Source organism: Falco rusticolus, chromosome 2 (assembly GCF_015220075.1).
Source record: "Falco rusticolus isolate bFalRus1 chromosome 2, bFalRus1.pri, whole genome shotgun sequence".
Classification (NCBI taxonomy): domain Eukaryota; kingdom Metazoa; phylum Chordata; class Aves; order Falconiformes; family Falconidae; genus Falco; species Falco rusticolus.
The window spans coordinates 78,913,547-78,937,597 of NC_051188.1; the positions used below are offsets into that span (position 1 = coordinate 78,913,547).

The 24,051-nt window shown below is 40.5% G+C and overlaps 1 protein-coding gene across 1 annotated transcript in view; it reads left to right on the forward strand.

Annotated features, from left to right (window-relative positions):
* Positions 1–24,051, forward strand: part of BACE2 (beta-secretase 2) — a 204,746-nt gene that overhangs the window by 173,355 nt on the left and 7,340 nt on the right. Inside the window, exons 6-11 of the mRNA XM_037377929.1 lie at positions 6,411–6,627; positions 8,202–8,330; positions 9,532–9,666; positions 12,863–12,964; positions 16,676–16,825; positions 17,877–18,045. Of these exons, the coding sequence (XP_037233826.1) occupies positions 6,411–6,627; positions 8,202–8,330; positions 9,532–9,666; positions 12,863–12,964; positions 16,676–16,825; positions 17,877–18,045 (902 nt within the window). The remainder of the gene's footprint in view (positions 1–6,410; positions 6,628–8,201; positions 8,331–9,531; positions 9,667–12,862; positions 12,965–16,675; positions 16,826–17,876; positions 18,046–24,051) is intronic.

Sequence of the window (24,051 nt, forward strand, 5' to 3'; positions counted from 1 at the left end):
TCTTTCTCCAGATCCCTGTTGCACTGGGTTTCCACAGCTGGCCACAGTCTATTCCAGGTGTGGTCTCACCAGTGATGACAAGAGGTTGAGAGCATCTTCCTTGGATATGTTGTCTATGGCCCTCCAAATGTGGCCTGGTGTGGAGTCTGCTGTATGCACAGGGCCCCTGTATGCTGTTGGCTCTTATTCAGCCCAGTGTCCACCATCACGCCAAGTCCTTTTGAGTCCTTTTGGTTGCTTCTGAGTCTGTCCTGATGCATGGAGTTGTTTTGTTTTGGCTACAAAACTTTGGGCTTCTCCTTGTTGGATGCCATGACGTTTCTGTTGGCCCAGCCCTCCTGTTCTACAAGGTTCCTTTGGATTTGAGCTCTGACATTCAGCATGTCAGCTACTCCCTTTAATGTAATGCCCTGTACAAATCTGCTGAGAGTGCAGTCTGTCCATCGTGTAGGTTCTTGATGAAAATGTTGAACAGTTCTTCCTCCACTCATGACCCCTGGGTCACTATGCTTGTCACAAGCCTGATGTTGAGCCAATGGTCTTTGCCCATAGGGCCCAGTGACTTAGCCCTCTTCAACCCACACAGTGGTCAGCCCCACATCCTCCGCTTGGGATGTGGGGAATGCCATGGGAAATGGTACCAAAAGCCTGACTATAGTCAAGATGTGCTACAGCCACTGTGCTTTCCTTGTCCGTGTAGGCAGTCATCTTGTTGTAGAAGGCAATGAGGTTGTTCAGGTATGATATGCCTATGAAATTTCTCGTTGAGTGTCCGTGATTACCTTCTTGTCCTTCATGTTCTTGGGAAAAGATTCCAGGAGGTTGTTCTCTTGAGAGTTTTCCCAACGTGAGGTAAAGCCCAGTGGCCTATAGTTCCTTGGGCCCTGCTGCTTGTCTCTTTTTGTGAGGTCTTATTATAGCCTTTTCCCAGTACTCAGGCTACCTTCTCGTTGTCATGATTTTGCATAGATGGTAGGCAGGGGCCTTGATATCACATCAGCTGGATCTGTAAAGTTACCTAAGAGTGACCTTTACCTATGTGTAAATGAGACAAATGACCTATGGGCACTTTTCCTCCACACAATGTGGAACACTTCAAAATTAGATAAGGGGCATTCCTGTCATCTGATAATCATTCCTGTGTTTTTTTCCCATATTGTCGTGAAGTGCTTCCATATGAAAGTCATAAACTGCAAATTCAAGACGGTGGGAAAGAAGGATTAGTAATTTGTTAAGTTAATGGGACTGAGTTAGAGATGTGTGCTTATTAGAATATTAATAATGTCTTGGAGAGAGTGAGTGATGGGTCTGAATTTCCTGATTGCCATGCTCTCAGTTTAATTTTATTCAAATTATCAAAATCTGAAATTAAATGCATGATTGTTTTTTGACTGAAATTGAGGAGGGTGCACAGGAAAGGCATTATCTTAATTTAAAGGACTCAGTGTGTGTTCAGGAAGAGCCCTCCTTGAACAATTCTAAAACTGGCTTGTTAAATATTGTTGTGTGTCATATAACTCTGCTGTTTAATTATCTAGGTCTTTCTGTACAAAACGAATAAAGCTATTATCATGAACTCTTTCACAACTTGAGCTTCTGAGCAGCTCTGAGAAGACTTTGCTGTGAAAAGTTCTGAGTTTGCTGGGATGATCATGCTGTGTAGGTCACCATGATGTATAAGGTTTTGGAAAATGGCCTAATTTGTCCTGAACTGAAAAGAAATCACAGTGTTTGTTTCTCATGCTGTTCAAAATAACAAGTAGGTGTTTTTGGGTATGCTACTTATGATAAAAGAGCTATTTAAACAGGTGAATAAAGGGATTTTTACACTTGAAACTAAATTATCAGCGATGGCTCTGTAGCAGTATGTGAAAGTGTGACATACTCAGGGCTGTCAGTATTCAGCAACAGTATTCAGTTTTACTTCTGTGAGTACTACTGCCTCTACCAGGTAAAGTTTCAAGAGTAAACTGCTCAAGAGTTGATCATTCCAAGAGACAGGGAGGTAAGAAAATTATGGGCAGTAAATTGAGGTAATAAATTATATATCAGCAAGCGAAAGTAATCAGCTATCATAGAGTGGTTTGGGTTGGAAGGGACCTTAAAGATCATCTAGTTCCAACATCACTGCCTTGGGCAGGGGCACCTTCCACTTCAGGTTGCTCAAAGCCCCATCCAACCTGGCCTTGAACACTTCCAAGGGTGCGGCATACACAGATATTTTTGGGCAACCTGTTCCAGTGTCTCACCACCCTCACAGTAAAGAATTTCTTCCTTATGTGTAATCTAAATCTACTCTTCTTCAGTTTAAAGCTGTTACCCCTTGTCCTTACATGCCCTTGTAAAAAGTCCCTCTCCAGCTGGCTTGCAGGCGCTCTTTAGGTACTGGAAGGCTGCAATAAGGTCTCCCCAGAGCCTTCTCCTCTCCAGGTTGAACAACCCCAAATCTCCCAGCCTGTGTCTTCATAGGAGAAGTTGTCTAGCCCTCTAATCATCTTTGTGGCCCTCCTCTGGATTCACCCCAACAGGTCCATGTCCTTTTTGTATCGAGGGCTCCAGAGCTGAATGCAGCACTCCAGTTGGGGTCTCATGAGAGTGGAGTAGGGGCAAAGAATCGCCTCCCTCAACCTGCTGGCCATGCTTTTTTTGATGCAGCCCAGGATACAGTTGGCTTTCTGGGCTGTAAGCGCACATTGCCAGGTCATGTTGAGCTTCTTCTCAACCAGCACCCCCAAGTCTTTCTCCTCAGGGCTGCTCTCAATCCATTCTCCACCTAGCCTGTGTCTGCGCTTCGGATTGCCCCAACCCATGTACAGAACCTTGCCCTTGGCTTTGTTGAATTTCATGAGGTTTGCATAAGCTCACCTCTCAAGCCTGTCACGATCCCTTTGGATGGTATCCCTTCCCTCCAGCTTGTCAACCGAACCACACAGTTTGGTCTTGTTGGCAGACTTGCTGAGGTGCACTCAATCCCACTGTGTTGCTGACAAAGATGTTAAACAGTGCCAGTCCCAATACTGACCCCTGAGGAACACCACTCATCTCTGGTCAAGCCATTGACCGCAACACTTTGAGTGAGACCATCCAGCCAGTTCCTTAACCACCGAGTGGCCCATCTGTCAAATATGGGTCTCTCCAATTTATCATGTGGGACAGTGTGAAATGGTTTGCACAAGTCCAAGTAGGTGACACCAGTTGCTCTTCCCTCATCTACCAATGCTGTAAGCCAGTTGTAGAAGGCCACCAACTTTGTCAGGCATGATTTACCCTTGGTGAAGACTTGTCAGTTGTCACCAATTATCTCCTTATTTTCCATGTGCCTTAGCATAATTTCCAGGAGGATCTGCTCCATACTTGCTTTGTGATAAGATCTTGCAATTTTGGTTGTGTAGAGTTTGTGATAAATTGTAAACCCTGCAAATTAGATGGGACATCTTGGTTAAAAATAAATAATTTATGTTGGGTTTTCATGTTTGCTTTGTCTCTTAAAGTCATTGGCCCTGAATCATTTATCTTGTGCTCTCTATCACTAGAGAGGTGATCAAAACTTCTGTTCAGATTTTTTTGCTCATTGCTATTTTCTGTCCCTTCTTTGCCATTGCTCTCTGTGGAGACATTGGTTTGGTGCTTAGAAGAAGGTGAGTGGGTAAGCAGGAAAATCTGAAGACCTGTCTTGTTGCAGAGCAGCAAGAGAGCATGGAATTAAGAAGGAATTGCATGTGTTTGGCGAGGTTGTGGTTAAGCAGGGCTTTTTGTGTGGTGGATTTGCTGTTGCCATGTTGAGCTTCCTTCAAATGAAGCATGACATGAGAAATGTTTTGGTTATGTTTTGTTCAGTGCTGTACACTGGTAATAAGGAGTAACTGTGCACGAGAAAATGAACCCATTGCTAATTTTCTCAGATGAGGCTTGAGATCCATTTGAGGTTTGAGGACCATGTTTCTTTCTGTTGGCTGCTTTGGAGAGAAAATAGTAACCAGGAGGGAGAGGGAGAAAGGAATAGTGTCACTACAGCACCATAATCTAGGAGGCCTTTTTCCTTGCCTCTGGCTAAGATGCACTCCCTCCCATGAGCGAGGTGAATTTCTTATTTTCTCACCACAGCCAGAACAGCTGGTTTGGAATTTTTTGTGCCTTTTGTTTATTTTACGACACTCGGCCTATGAATTAGAACAAGTCTCTAGTTTTGACCTCTAAAGAAGTTTTCTTCCTTTAGATCAGTGAGGTGGAAAACCACAGGCTGATTCCTGTCAAGAAGATGGACCAGAAAGTGGTTTTGCAGAACAGAATATAGTTTGCTGCCACAAGGATTATGTGAGACCCCTGCCCACATTAGGAATTTTGCTCCTTGAAGGAAAAAATAACGCCTTTTCATCAACACATTTGTGTGCTTTACAAATGAGAGGAGTATCCTTATACCCATTTCTTCAGGTGGCAAAGCTGAGACACAGAGGGCAAGGAAGTCATTTGCCCTGCCTTTCCACAGGAAAGTTCACCAGCTGTACTGGAAAATGAACCAAGTCTTTCTGTGTTCCTGACCCACAGCTCAATCTATCAGGCTGTTACCACTTACGGAAGAAGAGCTGTGTGCTGCTGCTGTTGCTAGTCATGCAGCATCTGTATCTGCAGATTCTCTTTGCTTTATTCTCCCAGCACTCCATTTTCTTTCTGGTTTCAGATGTTTCCTCTTCTGTTGCACAGCCAGACGCTTTTCTACATGAAGAAACCTGTATTTTCCATTCCTTTTCCTGCCCACCTCTCGTTTCTTTTATATGACTAATTATTCAGATTTTATTTTGATTTATAAAATGTACTGCCAGTATCACAGTGGTGGTCTGAAGACCCTGCCTGAGCAGAGATGTTCCTTTGTCTAAGTGTCATACAAATGCAGAGTTATGCAGAAAGGTAAAACAGCAGTAGCAGTAGAAGTAACCACGTACAGGTACTAATAGTATCTCTGAAGTCTGTACATTTTGTGTTTCTATTTGTATGCCTATTATGTATTTCTGCTGTTTTGGATATTACAAACCACTGAGCCCTGAAGACCCTTGAAGGGTTAGGTGTTGGGAGTATCATGAACTGCTTAGGGATAGAACCTGGCCTCTTACTACTCACTAACTCCCTCCCTCCCTTAGCTGGGAGGAAGATTGGTTGCATGGGCCATATGGCCTAATCATCCCTCAAGATAGTGTCTGAATAGATGAGAGTTCTCTGTGTTACCATCTAAAGGTTTTTCCCCATAATAGGCAAAATCACACTGACTTCATTCAGGTAAGCTCAGGTACAGAGGGCTCTGAAGCCACTTTATGTGTCTATTTCTGTCAGAGCAACTGTTAGACTAAAGCTCGGTTGATAAAACTGTCCTTACCTGATAAATCACCTGCATTTTCTATTGTTTCCGACACATGTAAAGTGGTGTTATGAAATTATTTTACACTTGCTTTCCCCGCCCCCCACAATTTACTTTTAAAAAAGCTGTCAAGTGAAAAGTCTGTTCGGATGAACTGAGCATGGTCATCTGTCTCTTCAGAAGGGGAAGCTGTACACCAAAGAATGGGACCAAAATAAATTGTAAGGGATTTAGAACTTTTGTGGCTCTTCAGTAATTATGTGGGTGGAAGATGATTACTGTATTTATACTACAGGATTTTAAAATGAAAAAGCTGTTGAAGTTTTTCCTAATGTTCTTGTTGAGCCTTCTAAACGGGATTCTTTTCCTTCGGTTGCCATACTTAACTGCTCCTTTGCCTTTGCTGCCCTGGTCTAGAACCTCCTTATCTTCTTCCTCCAAGTCAGTGAATCATTTGTTAATAATATCCAAGTTCACTTACTTCCTGATACATAGACCAAACTCCAGATTTAGAAAACCTGTGTCTTACTGTTGATACACATAATAATATTCCAATTTACTCAAAATGGATTTTTAAATAATATTAATGAGATATTAGTCTACAGCTATTCAGTTAGCTTGGCATTTTGGTTTTAGATTTGAATTCAGAGGCTTTTCATTTCCTAGCACCACTTAATACATTTTATCTATAGTTAAGAGTATTGCTCCTATTGTGATGGACCAGTCTGAGTCAGGGACACATTGCACTACGTGGCGTAGTAACTAAGATTAAAAAAAACCTAAAAAACACACAAAAAAACACCAAACACCAAACCCTTCCACCCCCATTGTGAAGGCCTGAGTAATCAATGGCTTCAGGATAAAAACAGGGCCTTGAGGTTAATTTTATTTCTGCTTTTTACTGCTTTTACAATCCATCCTCCTTCTTTTGTGAGTATATGTGATTGACTTTGCAGACTTTGCTTTTTTCCTCTCCGGGAAAAATTGAGTTTGAATATATTCTGTTGTCTTGCATTGTAAATGAACATCTCATGCATAAGCCTATCTTTTCCTTTTAAAGGTCAAGTACGTACAAATCTCAAGGGATTGATGTTACAGTTAAGTACAGTCAAGGAAGCTGGAGTGGAGTGCTGGGTACAGATGTCGTTACTATCCCAAAAGGAATCTATGGCAGCTACACCATCAACATTGCTACCATTCTTGAATCAGAAAATTTCTTCTTACCAGGGGTTAAATGGCATGGGATTCTTGGTCTTGCCTACGATGCTTTAGCCAAGGTAAATCACCCTTTCCCCAGCTGTTGTCTTTCACAATGACAATAAATGGAAGTCTGACCACTAAAATAAAGTGAGCAGATGATCTGTCAGCATTAGATTCCTCCCTTCCAACCACTTCTTCCTGTGGATCCTTTGTGTCTGTTCCAGAAAGAATAAATTGGGTTGTGATGGTATCACAGTCCCATGTGAGGATTTTGACTTTTCTGGTGATGAAGATACCAATTTTAGCTTCTCTGGAATTAACAAGTTTTTACAGAGCTTGTAGTACTACAGCATGGGAGTAAAGGCTTCTGATACATGTATAGAGGGCATGTATTAGGGCTCTGATGATCTCCCTCAAGACTTGTCAATGGACAGATGAACTTACTTGTCAAAACCTTCGACAGTTTATTCTAATACATTCTCCATTCATCAAGCAAAAGCTGAGATGCAGGGCATATAGAGATTATTTCAGAAGAAGTATTAGCTATGGTGTTTTCATGAACATAGAACCAAGCATATCCTGTTCTTGTGCAGGTAGAAAATTCAGGTAGAAGTTTAAATTAAAACCTAAAATTTATAACCTTATAATCTAAAACAGAAAATGTGATTGGAATACTACATAGTCATAGTTTTCAACCTACACATGACTGTCTGAGATCACAAACTGATATATATCTCGTAGAACAAATGATTCAATACTGCCTGCCAATTCTGGAATTAAAATGCTTTATTCAGAGTTGTGTGATCATTGTATTGACTTCTGTCGTACTTGCTGTCATACACTGTCAACAGACAGAGAAGAGCTGCTTCTCAGACTCTGGTTTGGGCAAATGGTGTATTCAGGGCATTTATTTTCCTTTCTTCCAAAGACTTAAGTGTTGTTGGCTTTTGAGGCTGCTCTGTGCTTTGTGTAGTAAGAGCACTTGACACCGTGCAAGTTAGCTAAGGTCTGCTTGTCATGAGATGTATCTGCACAGAAATCTGAATTACAATGAAATTGCAGTACTCTAATAACAGCAAAGGAAAGCATGCCATGCAGCATAGGAAAGAACTTGTTGGCCAGTAATCAGTTGAAGTGAGTGTGCTTGGATATGAAGTTCTTTAAAAGAAAGAAGAAGATATGAGGGCCACTGAATTCAGTTAATTAGAATTAAACAATATTTAAAAAATGAAAATCCTCACTTTAAAATTCTGCCTTTTTGTTGTGGACAGTTGCCAAGGGCAAGTTACATTTCACTGTTCTAATATCCCAAAACCTTTTCCAAAAAGAAAGCATTGGTGAGAGTTTCTGCCTGAAACAGAAACTAGTATTTGAGTTTGAAAACTGCAATTGAAAAATACTCCTGTGCTTTAGGGATTTCTGTGACAGTGGTCAAGAGTAAAAATGTTTCTAAAAACAACAGAAACAGAAAAATGACAGGTGTTTATTTAATGACTTATTATATCTAGAATTTTCATCACCTGGTTGTCACAAATTCAATTTACTTGTGAAAAGTGGTTTTGCTTGAATGATCTGCTCATTTCTGCAAAGAAACTTTTTAATTAATACTTCTGCAATTCTTTTTTTTGTTTTGTATTTCAACACCTTCAAGCCTTCGAGTTCTGTGGAGACGTTCTTTGATTCTCTTGTGAGGCAGGCAAAGATCCCCAACATTTTCTCCTTGCAGATGTGTGGTGCTGGGCTGCCCGTTTCTGGAAGTGGTACCAACGGAGGTAGTCTTGTGGGTATCTGTCAATCTGAGAGGGAAGATGTACCTTTGTTAATCTCTCTCCCTCTTTTCTATGACTATCCTACTTCTTCCAAATCTAGTGTTTAAAAATATTAAATGTTTTAGATTATTTTAAAGAAAAGGTAAGCACTTGGGCAAAACTCAAATGTGTCCTTATTTTCATTCTCCATTCTTTTTTTCTCTCTCAAGTTTGAGTAAACTTCTCAAAACTCAAATGTAATTTTAATTAAGAGAAACATAAATGTTTTGGTGTTTCCTCAGGGCAATTCCCTACCTTTCTCAAACTGAGTAGTCCCTTACTCAGCTGCTAAGCTTATAAAAAAAATTACGGTAGCATTTTGATGAGGTTGAATATGATGTAAAAAGGGGGAGAGGATTCAAGGCTCTTGTCCTTTTTTGTAGACAGCATATTAAAGGAAAAAATCTGACGACCAGATCTTCTGCTTGTTGTTACTTTGGAAAGTCCTTTCGGTTTTAGTGGGACAAAGAATTGGCCATTATTTATCTGGGATTGGGAATTGGAATGACTATTCTTGAATTATGTTGAAATAAGCATGTCAGCACAGGAGCTGATCACAAATAGTTATTTTCCTGTGAATTCACATGCTGTAAGTGTTAACGCACTTGAAATAAATGAAGCCCAAGAGAGAACTCACTTGCGTTAGTTCAAAGTCTAATGATCTTGTATGCTCCCAGTCAGCTTCAGCATAAGTTTTGGTGGAAGGTAATAGTGATAGCAATGATAGGATGGTCATATTCCATTTTGGATGTAAGAAAAATGAAATGTTCTTGAACAACATTAAGGCTTTTCTGATCTGATAAAGTGAATTTATGATGTGCAAGTTTAATATTTTGTCCTATTTTTATACAATGTCTAGATTAAACCACTGAACATAATATTTTGATTTTAAACAGTGGAGCTTTCATAATGGAATCGGTGTGAGCTTGCTGGTAATTTCACCCATCATGGGAATTCTGTTTGACTGAAGTACAATCTATTTAATGACTATATGTTTCATACTGCTTCATTATTGGCAAAGGACTTGTCAGTAAAATCCTTACAAATAGTGCTAAATTAGAATATTGATGTCCTGTGTATCACAATTAAATATTATCATTTTTTCCTGTACTTGGCCCAAAACTAACCATCTGGGCTTTTAAAGCATATGAATTCCTTTCTCCTTTCCCTTAGGTTCTGGGTGGAATTGAACCAAGTCTGTACAAGGGTGATATTTGGTACACACCAATCAAAGAGGAGTGGTATTATCAGGTTGAAATTCTCAAACTGGAGGTTGGAGGACAGAACCTCAAACTGGACTGCAGAGAGGTATTTGCAATTATGTCTTTCTGTCCATATAAAATACAAGTTTGGTTAAGAGAAATACTGAACTGCTCGGTTTTGTCTTTGCAAGCAGATGTGTATTGCAGTCTTTTCTGAGCATTAAGGCTACATGGTAACTTTGGAAAGAGATGAATGAGCCATGTGAAATGCAGTGTGTACATCAAGCACGCTAAAATTGCTTCAGAGGACTTTAAAGTCATTGATAGTATTTTTGGTAAATTTGAAACTAAGCTACAATTGTTAAGTGAATGGTCCACTGAAAATCAAGGCTGCTGTGGTTTGGAAGGGCTCAGCATCTGGTCTAGTTTCAGTTGTAACAAAGATGTCTAAAGACTGAAGATGGTGCATTGATTCAAGGAGACAACTGTCTTTAAACAGCTACAGTTTATGGGTTTCTGTTATACAGTAAAGCCAAACCAAAGAGTTTTAAAGCAATTCTGGTCAAAGAAAAGGGAAGACTGACCCCTGTAGAGATGTCTAAGCGTGTAGTTCACGATGCTACTGAGCAGGTGTTGTCCTGGGCTGCTTCCCAAAGTATTGCATCCTATGCCTCTTATTTTTTGGGGGTTTTTTTGTTACTATTTTGTAATCGACTTTTACTTGCTTCAGCCTTGCCAGTTATTATTCCTGATGGATATGTTTTCTGTTTTTATTAGGAATAATGTTCTGCTGTCTCTGGATCAGTCTAGTAAGGCTGTGTTGTAGCAATTTTTATTCCAAAGCTGTTTAATTTTTTTCTGGCAGATATGTGTGTATGCCAGTGTTTTATTTGTTTCTTATTGTTGCTTGTTGCTATTCATGTTTTGATTTTAGTTCTGTAATTTTCATGCCCTGTTTCTATCACACATCTTCATTTTATCTTATGTTTGTTCTCTTAGTTGGAAATCATTGGAATATGATAATTCTAAAGTTTTTATAGTTTATAGAAATTAAGTGAAATTCATGATAAAAAACTTACATGTGCATAAATATTATATTTCCTTACAAAATATGTAAATTTTATTCCCATATAAAATATTTAAAATGAGTCATACCATCTTTCAACTTAACAAGCAAAACAAGCTCTGTTTAAATCCTTGCCTCTATTATACTGTTAGGAAAGCAAAACTGCTTGTCCTTTAATGTAAATGTTTGTGTTTGCTTTTCTTTCTTGCCTTAAAAAACAGACAACATGTTTTTGAAGAAAAGCCCTTCTACTGATGGTTTAATACATGATGTTTCCAGAAAACAACTCACTTAAAAATCTAGCAGTGTTATGGAAGTTTCCTGTTATTGTTGCTCTTTTCTGAGCCAGGATTTGCTTTCATGTTGTATGTATTAGCACAGTATGCTACTCACTGGTTCAGAAGGCATCATTCTTTCTTGATCAGAGGAGATCTTCCTGCAAAAATCTAGAGGAAGAACAGTAAATTAGAGCCAGTATGATTAAAGTTTGGCTAGTTTAGGGGCTGGCAGAGGATGCATAATTCACTGTATGGGATGATGTACTATGTGCCCTCTCTCCTCTTAGTTGTTTTCTAGGAAATGGAACATTTTTTGTAACGATCACCAGCGACTACTCCTTTCCTTGCCAGGGAAAAGTAGTCCCCTCGCTTCAATGCTGGGAATCTGTCCAGTGTTAGGCTGCAGCTGTGGCCTTGAGCCTGGCCGACCAGGCCCAACAGAAGTACTGAGCTGCCAGCAGCCCACATTGCACAGGATGCACTGTTAAATATTAAGCAGGAAGACTAAGAAGGCAAGTTACTGCCTGCTGCAAGTATGCTGTACGCAGCATGAAAATCCAGGTGTCTAGTCCCTGCTGCTCCAGGCATTTTGCATGGGTTTATGTCAGTGGTTGACCCTCTTGGCTGTGCCTTCTACCTACTTCTTTCCAAGGGTGGCTTTCCAGGATGCTGGTGACTATGTATTTGTGGTACAAATCTGTTAAAGTGGATTCCACAATGCCTTGATATTTCTCTCCACTCTTTAGAATTATTTTTGAGTGCATAATAAATGGTTTCTCGTTTGCTTTGCTTTAAGCTCTGCTTGGCAACCTATAGCAGCTCTTATTTCAAAACGAAAATAACTAAGTCAGAGTTACTTTTTTACTTTTTGGTGGGTTTTATTTTTGTCACTGTGCTAAAGACATTCCATGTGACTTGGTAACTTCTAAACCAGTGTATTTTAAATCTGCTTGCTGTTTGACCTCTTCCTAAAAACTTATGCTGTATATTACCTTGTGTCTTATGATTATCCCATAAACATGTCATTGTTCAGTAATATTGATCTTGCTGCCTAAGATGGCAACAAAAGTATTAATAAAACAGCTGCCACTGCTACTTGCTTTTTTTTTCTCTACAATTAATTATAGTTTTTAAGGAGTTAATGAAAAAAGATGTACCTTTTAAAATGTTTATTCTTTGTTTACTGTATCTGAAGTTTGTTGAAATCTCTTAGTCTGAGGGTTGGGGTTTTAATAATGAAGATAAATGTTTGCTTAGGTTTTTTAGTGCAGATTTTGAGGCAGCAAGATTGAAATCTCAAGTTTCTTTGTACTTGCTTTTTGTCTGTATTTTAGTGGTTTTCAGCAGTTGAGGAGAGTAAGGTGCAGCATTTGGCATTTGTACTCTTTGAGCCAGTACCAAACATGACATGTAATGAGACCTAATGTTCCCTGACTATTCTTAAATTAGATAAGCCAGCCATTAAAAATAGGCTGCTGTATTGTTTTTAAACTATGTGAGTACTTTCCATGATGGCAGACACCTTGACTCAGGGCTTGGACATATATGTTAAGCTACGTCAGCATGCTTAGCATCTGTCTGTATTGACCACAAGAGTGCTTTTGCCCAAAGTGCATGGGAGGTAAAGTGAATTAGCTGACACCCCTGAGAGGGGCCGGGCTTTTCTTCTTTTTACAGTGGTTTGGCCATTTACACCAGCTGTGGTGACATACATTAATTTCCTGAGTGGCACAGATAAACTCACTCTTGTGTCTAGGCTGACCATATCTTGCTTTTGCTCTCAGACTTCATTTGAATTCAAGCTATCAACTAAAGAGAGCTGCTGACAGGTATGACATGTAGGTTTGGGAAGACAGCTACCAAAAAGGAACAGCTTTGTCATTGTTATGAAACAGTGGAATCTGCATTACATTAACTACAGTGTGTAATTTCTCTCCTTTTTTTTCCCCCCTCCATAGTATAATGCCGATAAAGCGATTGTAGACAGTGGAACCACGCTCCTCCGTCTGCCCGAGAAAGTCTTCAGTGCTGTTGTGCAAGCAATAGCTCGCACATCCCTGGTAAGCTAATGTTATTAAATCTGCTTGAAATGTTAAATTCCTATTACATGATCACATGATCTTTGAAAGGAATGTCATCTTTGCTATCTACCTTGTAAGTCATAGGGTTTTAATCTGAGTGGAACAGAATTATTCCTGGTCTGCTCCTGTTAATAAATGAGAAATGACTGATAGTCTTTGATGGAAATGGAAAAGGGAAAAGAAGAGGTGAAAAGGGAAGGGGAGGAGGGAAGAGGGATGGTCCAAGTACAAACAAGACACGTGTGTATGGAAATGCATCAGAAATAGTGCAGAGGCGGAATATTTTGTTCTAAGGATTTCAGAAACATGGACATAATCCCTGTTGCTCTGATTCAAAGTACTGAGTGCAAAAATCAGTCCTTTCATTCAAAATGGAGTGTTTATAAAAGTAGAAGAACCTGCTACTGCAAGCAGTTCCTTTCCAAATGTAATGCTTATTGTACAGAATGATACCATTCATTAGGGTTATTTGTATCAATAAAGCTGCTTTGACCTTCATTATTGACTTATTTATGTTTAAAAGAATCTTTCTTTGAAAATAGAGTGGGCTTTAGAAACAGGGCATGGGGATGGTGAATTTATCTGAGTGTGGAGTAGCTGAAGCAGCATTTTCTGATTAATAAAAACTAATCATAAATGTTGGTTTAATACAGTGAGCAGTGCCAAGAAAGTTAGATGAAGAATAAATCCCAGATATTTCAATGTGAACAATCTTAATATTTTTGTCATGGATTCACAATCAGACAGCAGTAGTTATTGCAAATCACAGGAAATACAATAACCATACTATTGGCTGGCTGCCCAAAAGACAAGAGTATTTGCCTGTATGCTGATAATTCAAGATTGAGATCCTTTTCCTACCTGATGGAGAGCAGAGATTTGACGTGAAGTATTCTTCATTGCCTGCAGGTGTTCAGTGTCTGAAATAAATGTAGCAGTTGCCTTATGTGGCTCAGCTTCCCTGGTTGAAAAGTTCTTCTCTTTGCCAAAGCACTGAAGTATTGACAAACAATTTCAGTCAATGAGGGGGGAATTGAAAGAAGCCTACCCAAGAGCTCTTGTAATGGTACCTGGTGGATAGGGCACCCTCCTGTGAAGTGCGTCACGGTGGTCCACACTCCTCTCCAATGTTGGTCAGGGCATTTGAACTGGGGCCTTCCACAGGACAAGTAAATAGTCAACTGATCAATAAGGTATTAAAGAGGAACCACTCACTCACTGTGCTTAATGGTTTATGTTCTTCCTATTAAAAATGCATAAACTATCTGTTCTAGGGTTTCTTGTTAATCTCAAAGACCTTCCTGCTGTACCCCTTTCCCTCCACACACACAAAAAATTGCTTTCACAGCTCTAAACAAAGGAGGTAGTCTATTAAATAAGAAAGTAGTTACAAAATGTACAGATCAGATTCCAGCTGTGTAGGAGCAACGTCAGGAAAATGGGTATTTTCAGTAATTCTACCATGGCACCACAACCGTACTCTTAGCGCTCTGTGCTTCTGGCAGGCTACGTACTGCAGATGATTTTATGTATCTGCTATAGTCAGACATACTTCTCTGACCACAGATGAACCAGGTTAACAAGCTCCTGCTCCTAGCAGCTTGTTATGAGCTTCCCAGCAAGATGTTATTGCCCCCTCAGGTACGCTGGGATAACTGCATGTGAAGGATTCCTTTATTTAGCTCCATTAAAAACCAAGGCTGTGAGCTTTATGCTCTTCATTGGTGCAGATTGTTTTTTAAACCTTACTTATTTGGACTAAAGTCTTTTAGGGAGGAGCTATAGGTGCAGTTTGATGTTGGCAGGTTTGGAGGGTGGTGGTTTTGGCAGATGTGTAGACACAGAGGGGTGGCAGCTATCTGCACCTCACTGAGCTGAAGTCAGAACAGCATGTCTACTCATGGCATTAATGTAATGTTAAGTTAATAAGTTGAAGAAAGGAAGGAAGGCTCAAATAAACCTGAAGTCTTTGTTGTAACAACATTTTAGGTGTCATACAGCCAAATCTCCCCTAATGTATTTCTTCAGCATACAGAAGTAAGACAAAGTAGTGAAACGTAATAAACCATCTTTCTGGGAAATGAAAGTAGGCACTTAAATGAGAGCACTTTATAGACTTGTTCTGTCCAGTCAGGATGCTATCTTGCAGTTTTTCTCAGATCACAAGCTCTGCTTTCCAAGAGAAAATGGAAAGAGAGGAGAACTATTTTTTTCAGCAGGTCTGGCCTGGGCCTTGGCTGTGAGGGGCAGAGCATTCTGTCCTATGCCAAGAGATACACTTAAGCATACATGGAGAGTTATGGGTAAAAGCAGTCTGTTTGTCATGGTAAGTCCCATTGTGTGTTTACGTGACCGTATGCTTGTTGGCCCAAGAATAGAGATGAGCACCTGGAAGAATTAATACTGTGCAGCCCTAACAACTGTTTCGTTGACAGGAGTATGTGGTATGAGGTGAATACTTGTCACCTGTAAAATGCCATACAACTAATGTATGAGCTGGTGTTTGCAAAATAATCGATACCACAGATAAATACAAAGGAGAGGAGTGGCGAGGCTGGGTTCCGTCTTTTGTCTTCTCCCAAATGGGAGACTTTGGCTGTGCAGCATCAGAACAAGATACTGCCTTGAATGTTGCTTCACATAAGAAAAAGAATCAGCACAAAGTAATGCACTAGGGAAGGTTTTTCCCCTCATCTGGCAGCCTATCAGCTTCAGGGAACATGAACATTAGACAAGATGTTTGTCTTAGGCAAACGACCTCTGCAGGGTTTTGCTTTTTGCTTTGTTAGTGCCATGGATGTATTAAGGAGTACTGTTAATCAACCTTATTTCAAAATCATATCTATTTGTATTATATCACTACCAATACAATACAACATATTGTATTGGTAGTGAGTGGCAAGGCAGCAAAAGAGATAGAGCAGGGGTCCTCAAACTTTTTAAACAGGGGGCTGGCGCATGGATTAAGTGGCAGGAATTCATCTGCGGCTGCTTGGTTTCCCCCCCCAACCCCCGGTGGGGGGGGCAGGGGGGTTCTGTAAATACCGGGGGCCGGATTGAGGAACCTGGGGGGCCGTATCCGGCCCGTGGGCCATAGTTTGAGGACCCCTGAGATAGAGGGACATGTTTCTTCCCATTGACTGTAGCAGACCTTGATTCCTTTAGATGCTAGGAGATTTTGCCTTAGCCCTTGGCTTCAGAACCCTAAAAGTGAATAAGTAGTTATAGGTATGTAAGGAAGGGAGATGACTGCATTACATATTCATGTGGTTTGTATTTTGATTTGTTTTTAAAAAAATATCTGTTGCTTCAAAGCATTGGCATTTGGTCAGAGCTGTTCAGAGAAGAGGTAGATAATTGATGCTTTGCTGCTTTGTGGTCCTGATTGCTCTGGGAGGCCGTACATGTTCACTGCAGAAGTGGAAGTAGTGAGACACCAATGGGTAGGGAAGGGAGAGCTAAACTGACTGTTTCCTCTTTCTGCTTCTTCCAAGTCATAATGGGTCATAATGCACCTCAATTTGTGCGTTAGGCTTTGAACCTTAAAAAAAAAGAGCACTTTGTCAGACTTGTGTTCATGCTTGAATTTCTCCATGGGAGTGGAAGAAGTATCAAATAGTGGTAGTGATGATTTACGAAAAATATATCAAAATGTATGTAATCTGTATGTATCACTTTTTTTTTTAATAGATACAAGAATTCTCTTCTGGTTTCTGGACTGGTTCACAGCTTGCATGCTGGGATAAAACTGAAAGACCCTGGTCCTTATTTCCCAAACTCTCCATTTACCTGAGGGATGAAAACTCCAGTAGGTCGTTCCGGATCTCTATCCTACCGCAGGTCTCAACTTTCTTTGTCTATTCAGTTATGTGTTTATTTTTACTACTAAAAGCACATGCTTTTAAAAACAGGGGCTATTTTTAGCAGTAATAGAGAACTACCTTATTGCATACAAGGGAAATATTTTTATATGGAATTTTAAAAATCAGATTTTAAATAGGGAAAATAACAAACTTGTCAAACTCAAAACCAAAAAAGAAAAACACGGTTTCCTTCCGAATGCAGTCCATGTAGTTGGGAATTATTATTTCGTATTGTCAGGAAAAATAGGCAACTTTTTCTTCTGTTTTCATGGTGTTCTGAGTTGGAGCACTTCTGAATATGACAGTCTTGGCAATGAGCCTATGTAATCTCTTCATCAGTTTCTGTAACTTGGTTGTTTTATTATTATTCCATCCCAGCTTTTATTTTTCCTCTCTGGCTTCCCTTCTAGTATAGGTTGCAATACAGGCTGGTATCCTCTGTCAGTACTAATACAGTCTTTTACCTCAGGGGATGGTCAAAAGTAAAGGGAAGAATGAACCTACTAAGTACATTTTAACTTGAAATACAGTAAACCCTTATGATGAGCTTTTTCTGTATTGATCATGAGTCTTGGCTATCTGTCGTCTTCCCTGAGGAGACAAAGGGTGAAATGTGACTTGAATTTATGAATCTAGAGCTTTGAAGCTGACACTGGTTGCTCTCTGAATCAATTCCATCCTGATAATTTTTAAAATAATAAAATTATTCTGTAGTTTGAGTTCATATCCCAAGTTCTTTCTCAGCTGTCCTTCCCTTATGGAAGTGGCTGTCATGAATTTGCTGTTGACCTTCACATAGCAACTGACTGTGTTCAAATTTAAGCTTAGAGTCAGAGAGCTTTACCTCTTACCTGCATGTAAGCTTTGACTAGTTTTAAATCGTGTACAGAAATCTGTTTGCCCCTATTCATTCTCTATTTCCAGTGGAGTTTGAGTGCTTGAATATAAAAATCAAAAGGTCTGAACTTCTAAGTACTTTGTGGTGTTGCTTCTTACACTCTGACTTTTTTTTTTTTTTTTTTTAATAGCTTTATATTCAACCCATCCTTGGAATAGGAGAGAATTTACAGTGCTACCGATTTGGCATCTCTTCTTCCACTAATGCTCTAGTTATTGGCGCTACAGTCATGGAAGGCTTCTATGTAATATTTGACAGAGCCCAGAGGAGAGTGGGCTTTGCAGTGAGTCCATGTGCAGGTAAGAGAAATATTATTCAGGACTTGGTGAGTGGGGAAACATCTGCTCTCTCAGAGAAACACCTTTGCCATTTACCTGATGGGGAAAAGTGTGGTTACTCATGAAGTGGTATTTTTGAGCAATTCCAAGCTATTCCGATTTTAAGGAAAAAAAAAAAAAAGAAAAGCTGCATTGCACAGAACAGTCTTTTGGCATGAAGTAAATCAGCCTCAGCTCAGGGTATCTTAGCTGTGTTCTTCCCTCAGGGATCTTCCTGAGACATCTGTCTGTGTCTATTTCCCCAACAGTTAACATGAGACAAGTCCCTTTTTTTAATGCAGCTTCATTTTTTTGTAATTCCTGTTCTAATTTGCAGATAAATTAATTCTTCGACTAACCTTTGCAATGCGCAGCGAAGTACCTTACTCATGCTTTTCTCTTAATGTAAATTGTGCCTTTTCAGCCTCTCAGAAATACTCAAAGAGTGAGCTAAGATGAAAATGGGACTCAAATTAAGACATGTGGTGTTTGTGTTGGTTCTAAACAAATAGTGTTCTTGGTGTAAGTAGAAAGCCATTAATTTTTTAATTAGCTGCTGAGGAAATGTGAAAAAGCTTGTAATTCTTGGTTGGTTTTACAGCGCTGGTTAACTTTCTTGCTTTTTCATGGTTTCTCTCACCAAGGGTAGCTAAAATTAAGTTCCGGGCTTTCTTCCCGACATTGCTTTGGTACCACAAGAACATACAAGTGGGAAAGGAGGGAAAGGATGTACACCCATATGCAGGTCTCTGTCCCAAACAGAAGTGGTCTATGCTCTGAAAAACACTGTATCCTGAGATTTGCATGAGGAAAGGACTGAAACTGACTGCTGCTTTAATCCCTGGTATTTATGTTAAAGAGGGTAGGGGCAGTAAGTACTGAGTGCTTAATGCAGCCAGGTAATTGAGGGGGAAAAGAGAAATACTAGCTAGCTGAGTTGTAGCTCCAGGGCATTTTACAAGCTGCTTTTTTTTTTTTTAATCTCTCCATTGTTAATGTGTTAGAAACTGTCATCTTTGAGCTTGCCACGAAAGAAAATCTGGGTATTGATGTGGGTTGCTTAATGAAGACCTCTGTGAGGTACCATGCAGCGATGAAAGACACATTTTGAATGCATCTGGAAGGAGAGTGTAACTAGAAAAATACTGCAGACCAGGTTTTCCTGCCTTTCATTCTTCCTTGTGCTTCCTAACTGCAATTTTAGCAAGCATAAAGCTGTCTCCTGTCCCTGTCACACTGCAACTGTTAATGGAGAGAGGAGGGGGCATTTTGACAGAACATATTGACCGACATGTGGTCAGCAGGGGGCATGAGCCAGCTGGTACTCTTTAAGAATGGCTTTGACAGCACATCTTTGTTCAGCAAAAGAACCAGGGAACCATAATAGCACCTTAATGTTAATATTGCTACGTAGAAGCATAGAGTTTGGCCACTTCATGCAGTTCTGCCAACCTCATCTAGAGAGGAGGAACTGAGCGTGCTGAATAGAAAAGAAATCTGAATTTACATGAGCTTGGACACATGATGATACCCAGCTGGTGCTAGAAGGCATTTCCTTCTTGATTCTTTGTCACAGTTTCATGCGTATGTCTAACCTAGCATCACAGGAACGTAGCTTCTTGAGAAATCAGATGACACAAGCCACTGACTGAGACAAGATATACTGATTTTTCAGACTCCACTCACACGGGGCAGATGACATTTTGCTGGATGTGCCAGTTATGCTGAATTCACTTCTTCACAGCTTGTTGTTTCCATATTTAACACTACTTTCATCAGAAAAACTACAACTGTGAGTGGTTAGCAGTCAGTGCAGTGTGAGGGATTAAGCTGCCTAACTGGCTTTCTGTGGAGGCCAGCCACGTCCTCCATAGCAACTATATTAATGTAATTTATTTGGAGCTTTTTAGTCTGTTTGTGGGCATAAATTAAATTGAATTACTGTTGGCAAGAATCTTCAGAAACAGAAAAATATAAAAGACCATTTGGGGTGGCTTTACAATGACCTATAGTTTCTTGTTTACAATAGTGTTAACACTAAATTTAAGCCCATCTTTTTATAAGACGTTAAGTGGGTACGTGCCAAGTACAAAAATGAGAACAGGCTGAAAGCCTTAACTTTATTGAACTCCCCAGTTTCTACTGAGACTTGGATAGAGATGAGAACTGGCTTATCCCACAATACTCCTTGTACCATTTCCATTCTTCATGATATATCAAGACTGAGGAGAGATAGATAGATGGCTGCAGGAAGCTATTCCATTGTAGCGGGAAAAGGAATTTCCTTTTTCCTCAATATGTGAAACCCTTTAAGACTTATTCTGCCTTTTACTAAATCAAATTTTTTTCAAGTTGCCTTGTCACAGCACTATCCAAACTAGCCAGCTGCAACAAGGCTTTTACCATCCCATACCAGGTTAACTTCAATAAGTAGCTCCCACACCTTGCCCCAGCACAGCCACCAGTCCCCCACAAGGTTTCAACAGTTCATCTACTGTCTGCCCTGTTTCTTCATCCTCTCCAGGCCAGTCCACCCTGCTTCTTGCCTCTGCTGCATCCAGAGTCTTTCTTCTCTGGGCTCCTCTTCCAGCCAGCCTCTCCTCATCCAGGTCCCCTTCCTCTCTCTGCTTCTCCCAGGGCCTCTCCTTGTCTCTTCTACATCCAGGACGCTCTCTCTCCTCCCTCTGCTTCTTCTGGGTCTCTCTTCATCCAGGGCTCCTCTTCCATATCCCTTAGAGCTATTTAACTACTTAAGTTAAAGTAGTTAAGTTAAAGTTAAAGTTAAGTTAAAGTTAAAACCAGCCACAGCTGCACCTTACCCACATCAGCCAACCCACCGCCCCTGAAGCCAGCCCACAGCTCTATATTATCAATGTTAATTAACCTGCCTTCATTCCTCTATAATTCCTCTACATTGTCTGTTGATAATTTCAGGGGTAACCTACTGTTTATGGGATGACTAGGAGAGGTTTTGGATTAGGTCCCTTCTTAAGACAAGATGTTCAGATCAACTGGTTAGTATTAGTGAAGTAACCTAATGGTACCTTGGCATTGAGCAGCATTAAACTCCTAGTATTTGTGTAGTAAGTGGGAAGGTCATAGGGGCAACACTTGGGTATTTTGGGGGGAAGAAATGTACCAGTCATTAATCATAAATGACTTTACACTGAGTTGTGATGAGACAGAATGCATCCAAATTCATGGGCACAAAACCTAGGAGAATGGATGGCATGATGAATAGCAGCGCTCCGGTCCAGAAGGACCTCAGTAACCTGGAGAACTGGGCAGCAGAAAGCTGAGGAGTTTTAGTGAACAGAATTGCAAAGTTGTGTGCATCAAGCAGAAAACCACCATGCATGGGTACAGTCTGGGAACGAACTGGCTGAATAGCAGCCCTGCAGAAAAAGAACTGGGGATTATGGTGGGCCTGAAGTTGAATGCAAGCCAAGGGTGAATGTAAGTGAAACTATATTAACAAGGAGCAATATTTACTAGTTACATTCTGGAAGGCTCAAGTTCGACATGAGGAATTTCTTCTTCACCAGGAGGGTGGCACAGCACTGAAACAGGCTGCTCAGAGGGATCAGGGGGTCTCCATCCTCAGTGTTTTCAAGACCTGGCTGGATACAGTGCAGCTGACCTGATCTATTGATGCTGACAGTCCTGCTCCAAGTAGGAGGCTGAACTAGGTGACTTCCAGGGGCCCCTTTGAAGCCACACTTTACAATTTTATGATAAATTTGATCTAACTTCAGGTTTGGTTCCTTTCCAAACCAGCCAAGATGGTGAGTGAGTGAGTGTGAGTTCTACACAAATGTTACAAAATAGCTTTTTTTCAGAGGTGCCATTTTTGTCCTGTAATCACCAATAATGAAGAAAACCTCATTTATTCAAGGTCAAGAATTTATTGCAGGTAGCTACAACCAGATGTTCTGAAAAAAATATGCCAAAATATCCTGTTTCAGCTAATGTGTAATATGCTAAGCGTGTGTGAAAGTTCATATTAAGGGCTTGTTTGAAAAATTTAGGTAAATTTCCTTTTTTATTTTCTCTCAGTTTCTCCGGGGGTGTAAGAGGGTGAGGGAAAACTTTTCTTTTTGGAGGGAAGAAAGCAGAGGCTGTGCTGCTATCAAGCATTCTCAAAATGTAATTTAAAATGTCGACCACTATGGCAACAGTTTTGTATTGCCTTTTTTAATAGCAGTAATTATTGTACTCAAGCCAAATAATGAATAATTAGGGACTGTTTATTTTCAAAGCTATCTCCAAGGTGGAAAATTGTGCTATTGTGCTGCCTTTTTTTTTTCCCCCCTCACTTCTACAAATACTAAATTCCAAAGTAGTAATACTTACGCTTTGCATTTCACATTAGTATTAAATGTAGTTTAGTTTGGTTTTGCTGCAGGACTTCATAGAGACAGATGAAATGGTTTGAAGGGGTGAGATGTCCGGAAGAAACAATTACATGGTAGACAAAGTGCAATACTGGGACTCTGAGCAAAACGGATTTCTGCCACAGACCTTGTAGGCAGTTTTTTACAAGTCTGTCCACTACTGTGCAGCACCCTTACCATATCTGTGTAACGGCAGCATCTTGGCAAAGATATGCTGATGATACAGGCTGCACGGGCCGGTTTATTGCCACCTGCTGAGTTGAGAGAGTATGTGTTTGGTATTTATCAGTGTTAGGGTGCTTGTGGGTGCAGCCCCAGGTTCCACCCAGTCCACCCTGCAGCATATTGCTGCTAAAGGAGTCTTGCCACACTTGCAGCTGGAGAAGAGGTTGGTTCAGTTGAGTGATCTTCCAGAAAATTCCTGGTTTGGGCATTTTGTTTGTTATGACAGGTTGGTTTTCCATCAGATCAGTGAGTTGCCCTGACTTTCCTTGCAGCCTACCAGTCGCTAGCGCCAGTACAAAAGATGCAGCAAGGGACAGGAGTGAGGATGAGCAGGACTGTCTCTTTCAACAGCAGCCCGCAATTAAGTTGAATTGTCTGACAAGACTTAAACCTTAAAAGGTGTTGGGAGGCCAGGAACTCAATATCAACTAAAATCTCTCCCAATAAATTGCAGATAAAGCAGCCTACCTATTTGCATTTGTTTCTCCACAAAGAACCTTAAAGGCCACCTTCCTGCTTCTCCAAAACCCAGGCTCCCCTCTTCTTTCCAAAGGGTGTTTTATGCAAATCTCTTTAAAGGTGCTTTCAGGAGTCATCTTAAGATATGTGTAAGAGATACTGTTTTCAGTAGGTGGGATCAATCACAATTTGGCAAGAGTGTGTCTGTGTAAAACAAGAAATTAAGCAGGAATGTTAAAACTGAGTCCTGGTTAAACCACGACAATCTGACTAGAGAAGTGAATTACAACTGCTGTTATAATACACAAACAGTACTAACTGTAGGCTTCTAGTTGCCCCAAGCAAGCTGAAAAGTTTCCATCCTTCCCTGGCCATGCACCTGCAGATAGGAACTGCTCTGAATACTTTGTTGCCCTAGGCAACTCACTTGCTCTGCCTTTTACAATACATGTAGCCCTGTCCACAACTCAAGGGAACTTTGCCTCACTTGCACCGTTACTGTGACAACCATGGGCAGCATAACCCTTTTTAGCAAATACTGGTTTAACAAGTAGGGGTTTGTGATGGTAATGAAACAAGACTCACGCAGTCCGTGATGTTACCAAGATGGATAGCTGTTTGAAAACAGAGCTGCCAATGCACCCCTTCATGCTTCTTGCCTTAGCTTTGTCATCTGCATTTTTTGAGCTGCTTGGTTAGCTTCTCCCTCCTTGCCCAACAGCACTGCTCCTTCATGTCCCAGCTTCTCACTCCTGACATTGACCTTCCTCTCCACTATTGCCGTTTTCTGGATGGCTGTCACCCAGCTCTCCTGCCTCACTTCTTCCTTCTGAATTTTCACTCCCACTCGCAAGAGTATCTGCACTGCCCTCCACCCTGCACCTTGTGTTTAAGACACAGTCCTTTAAGG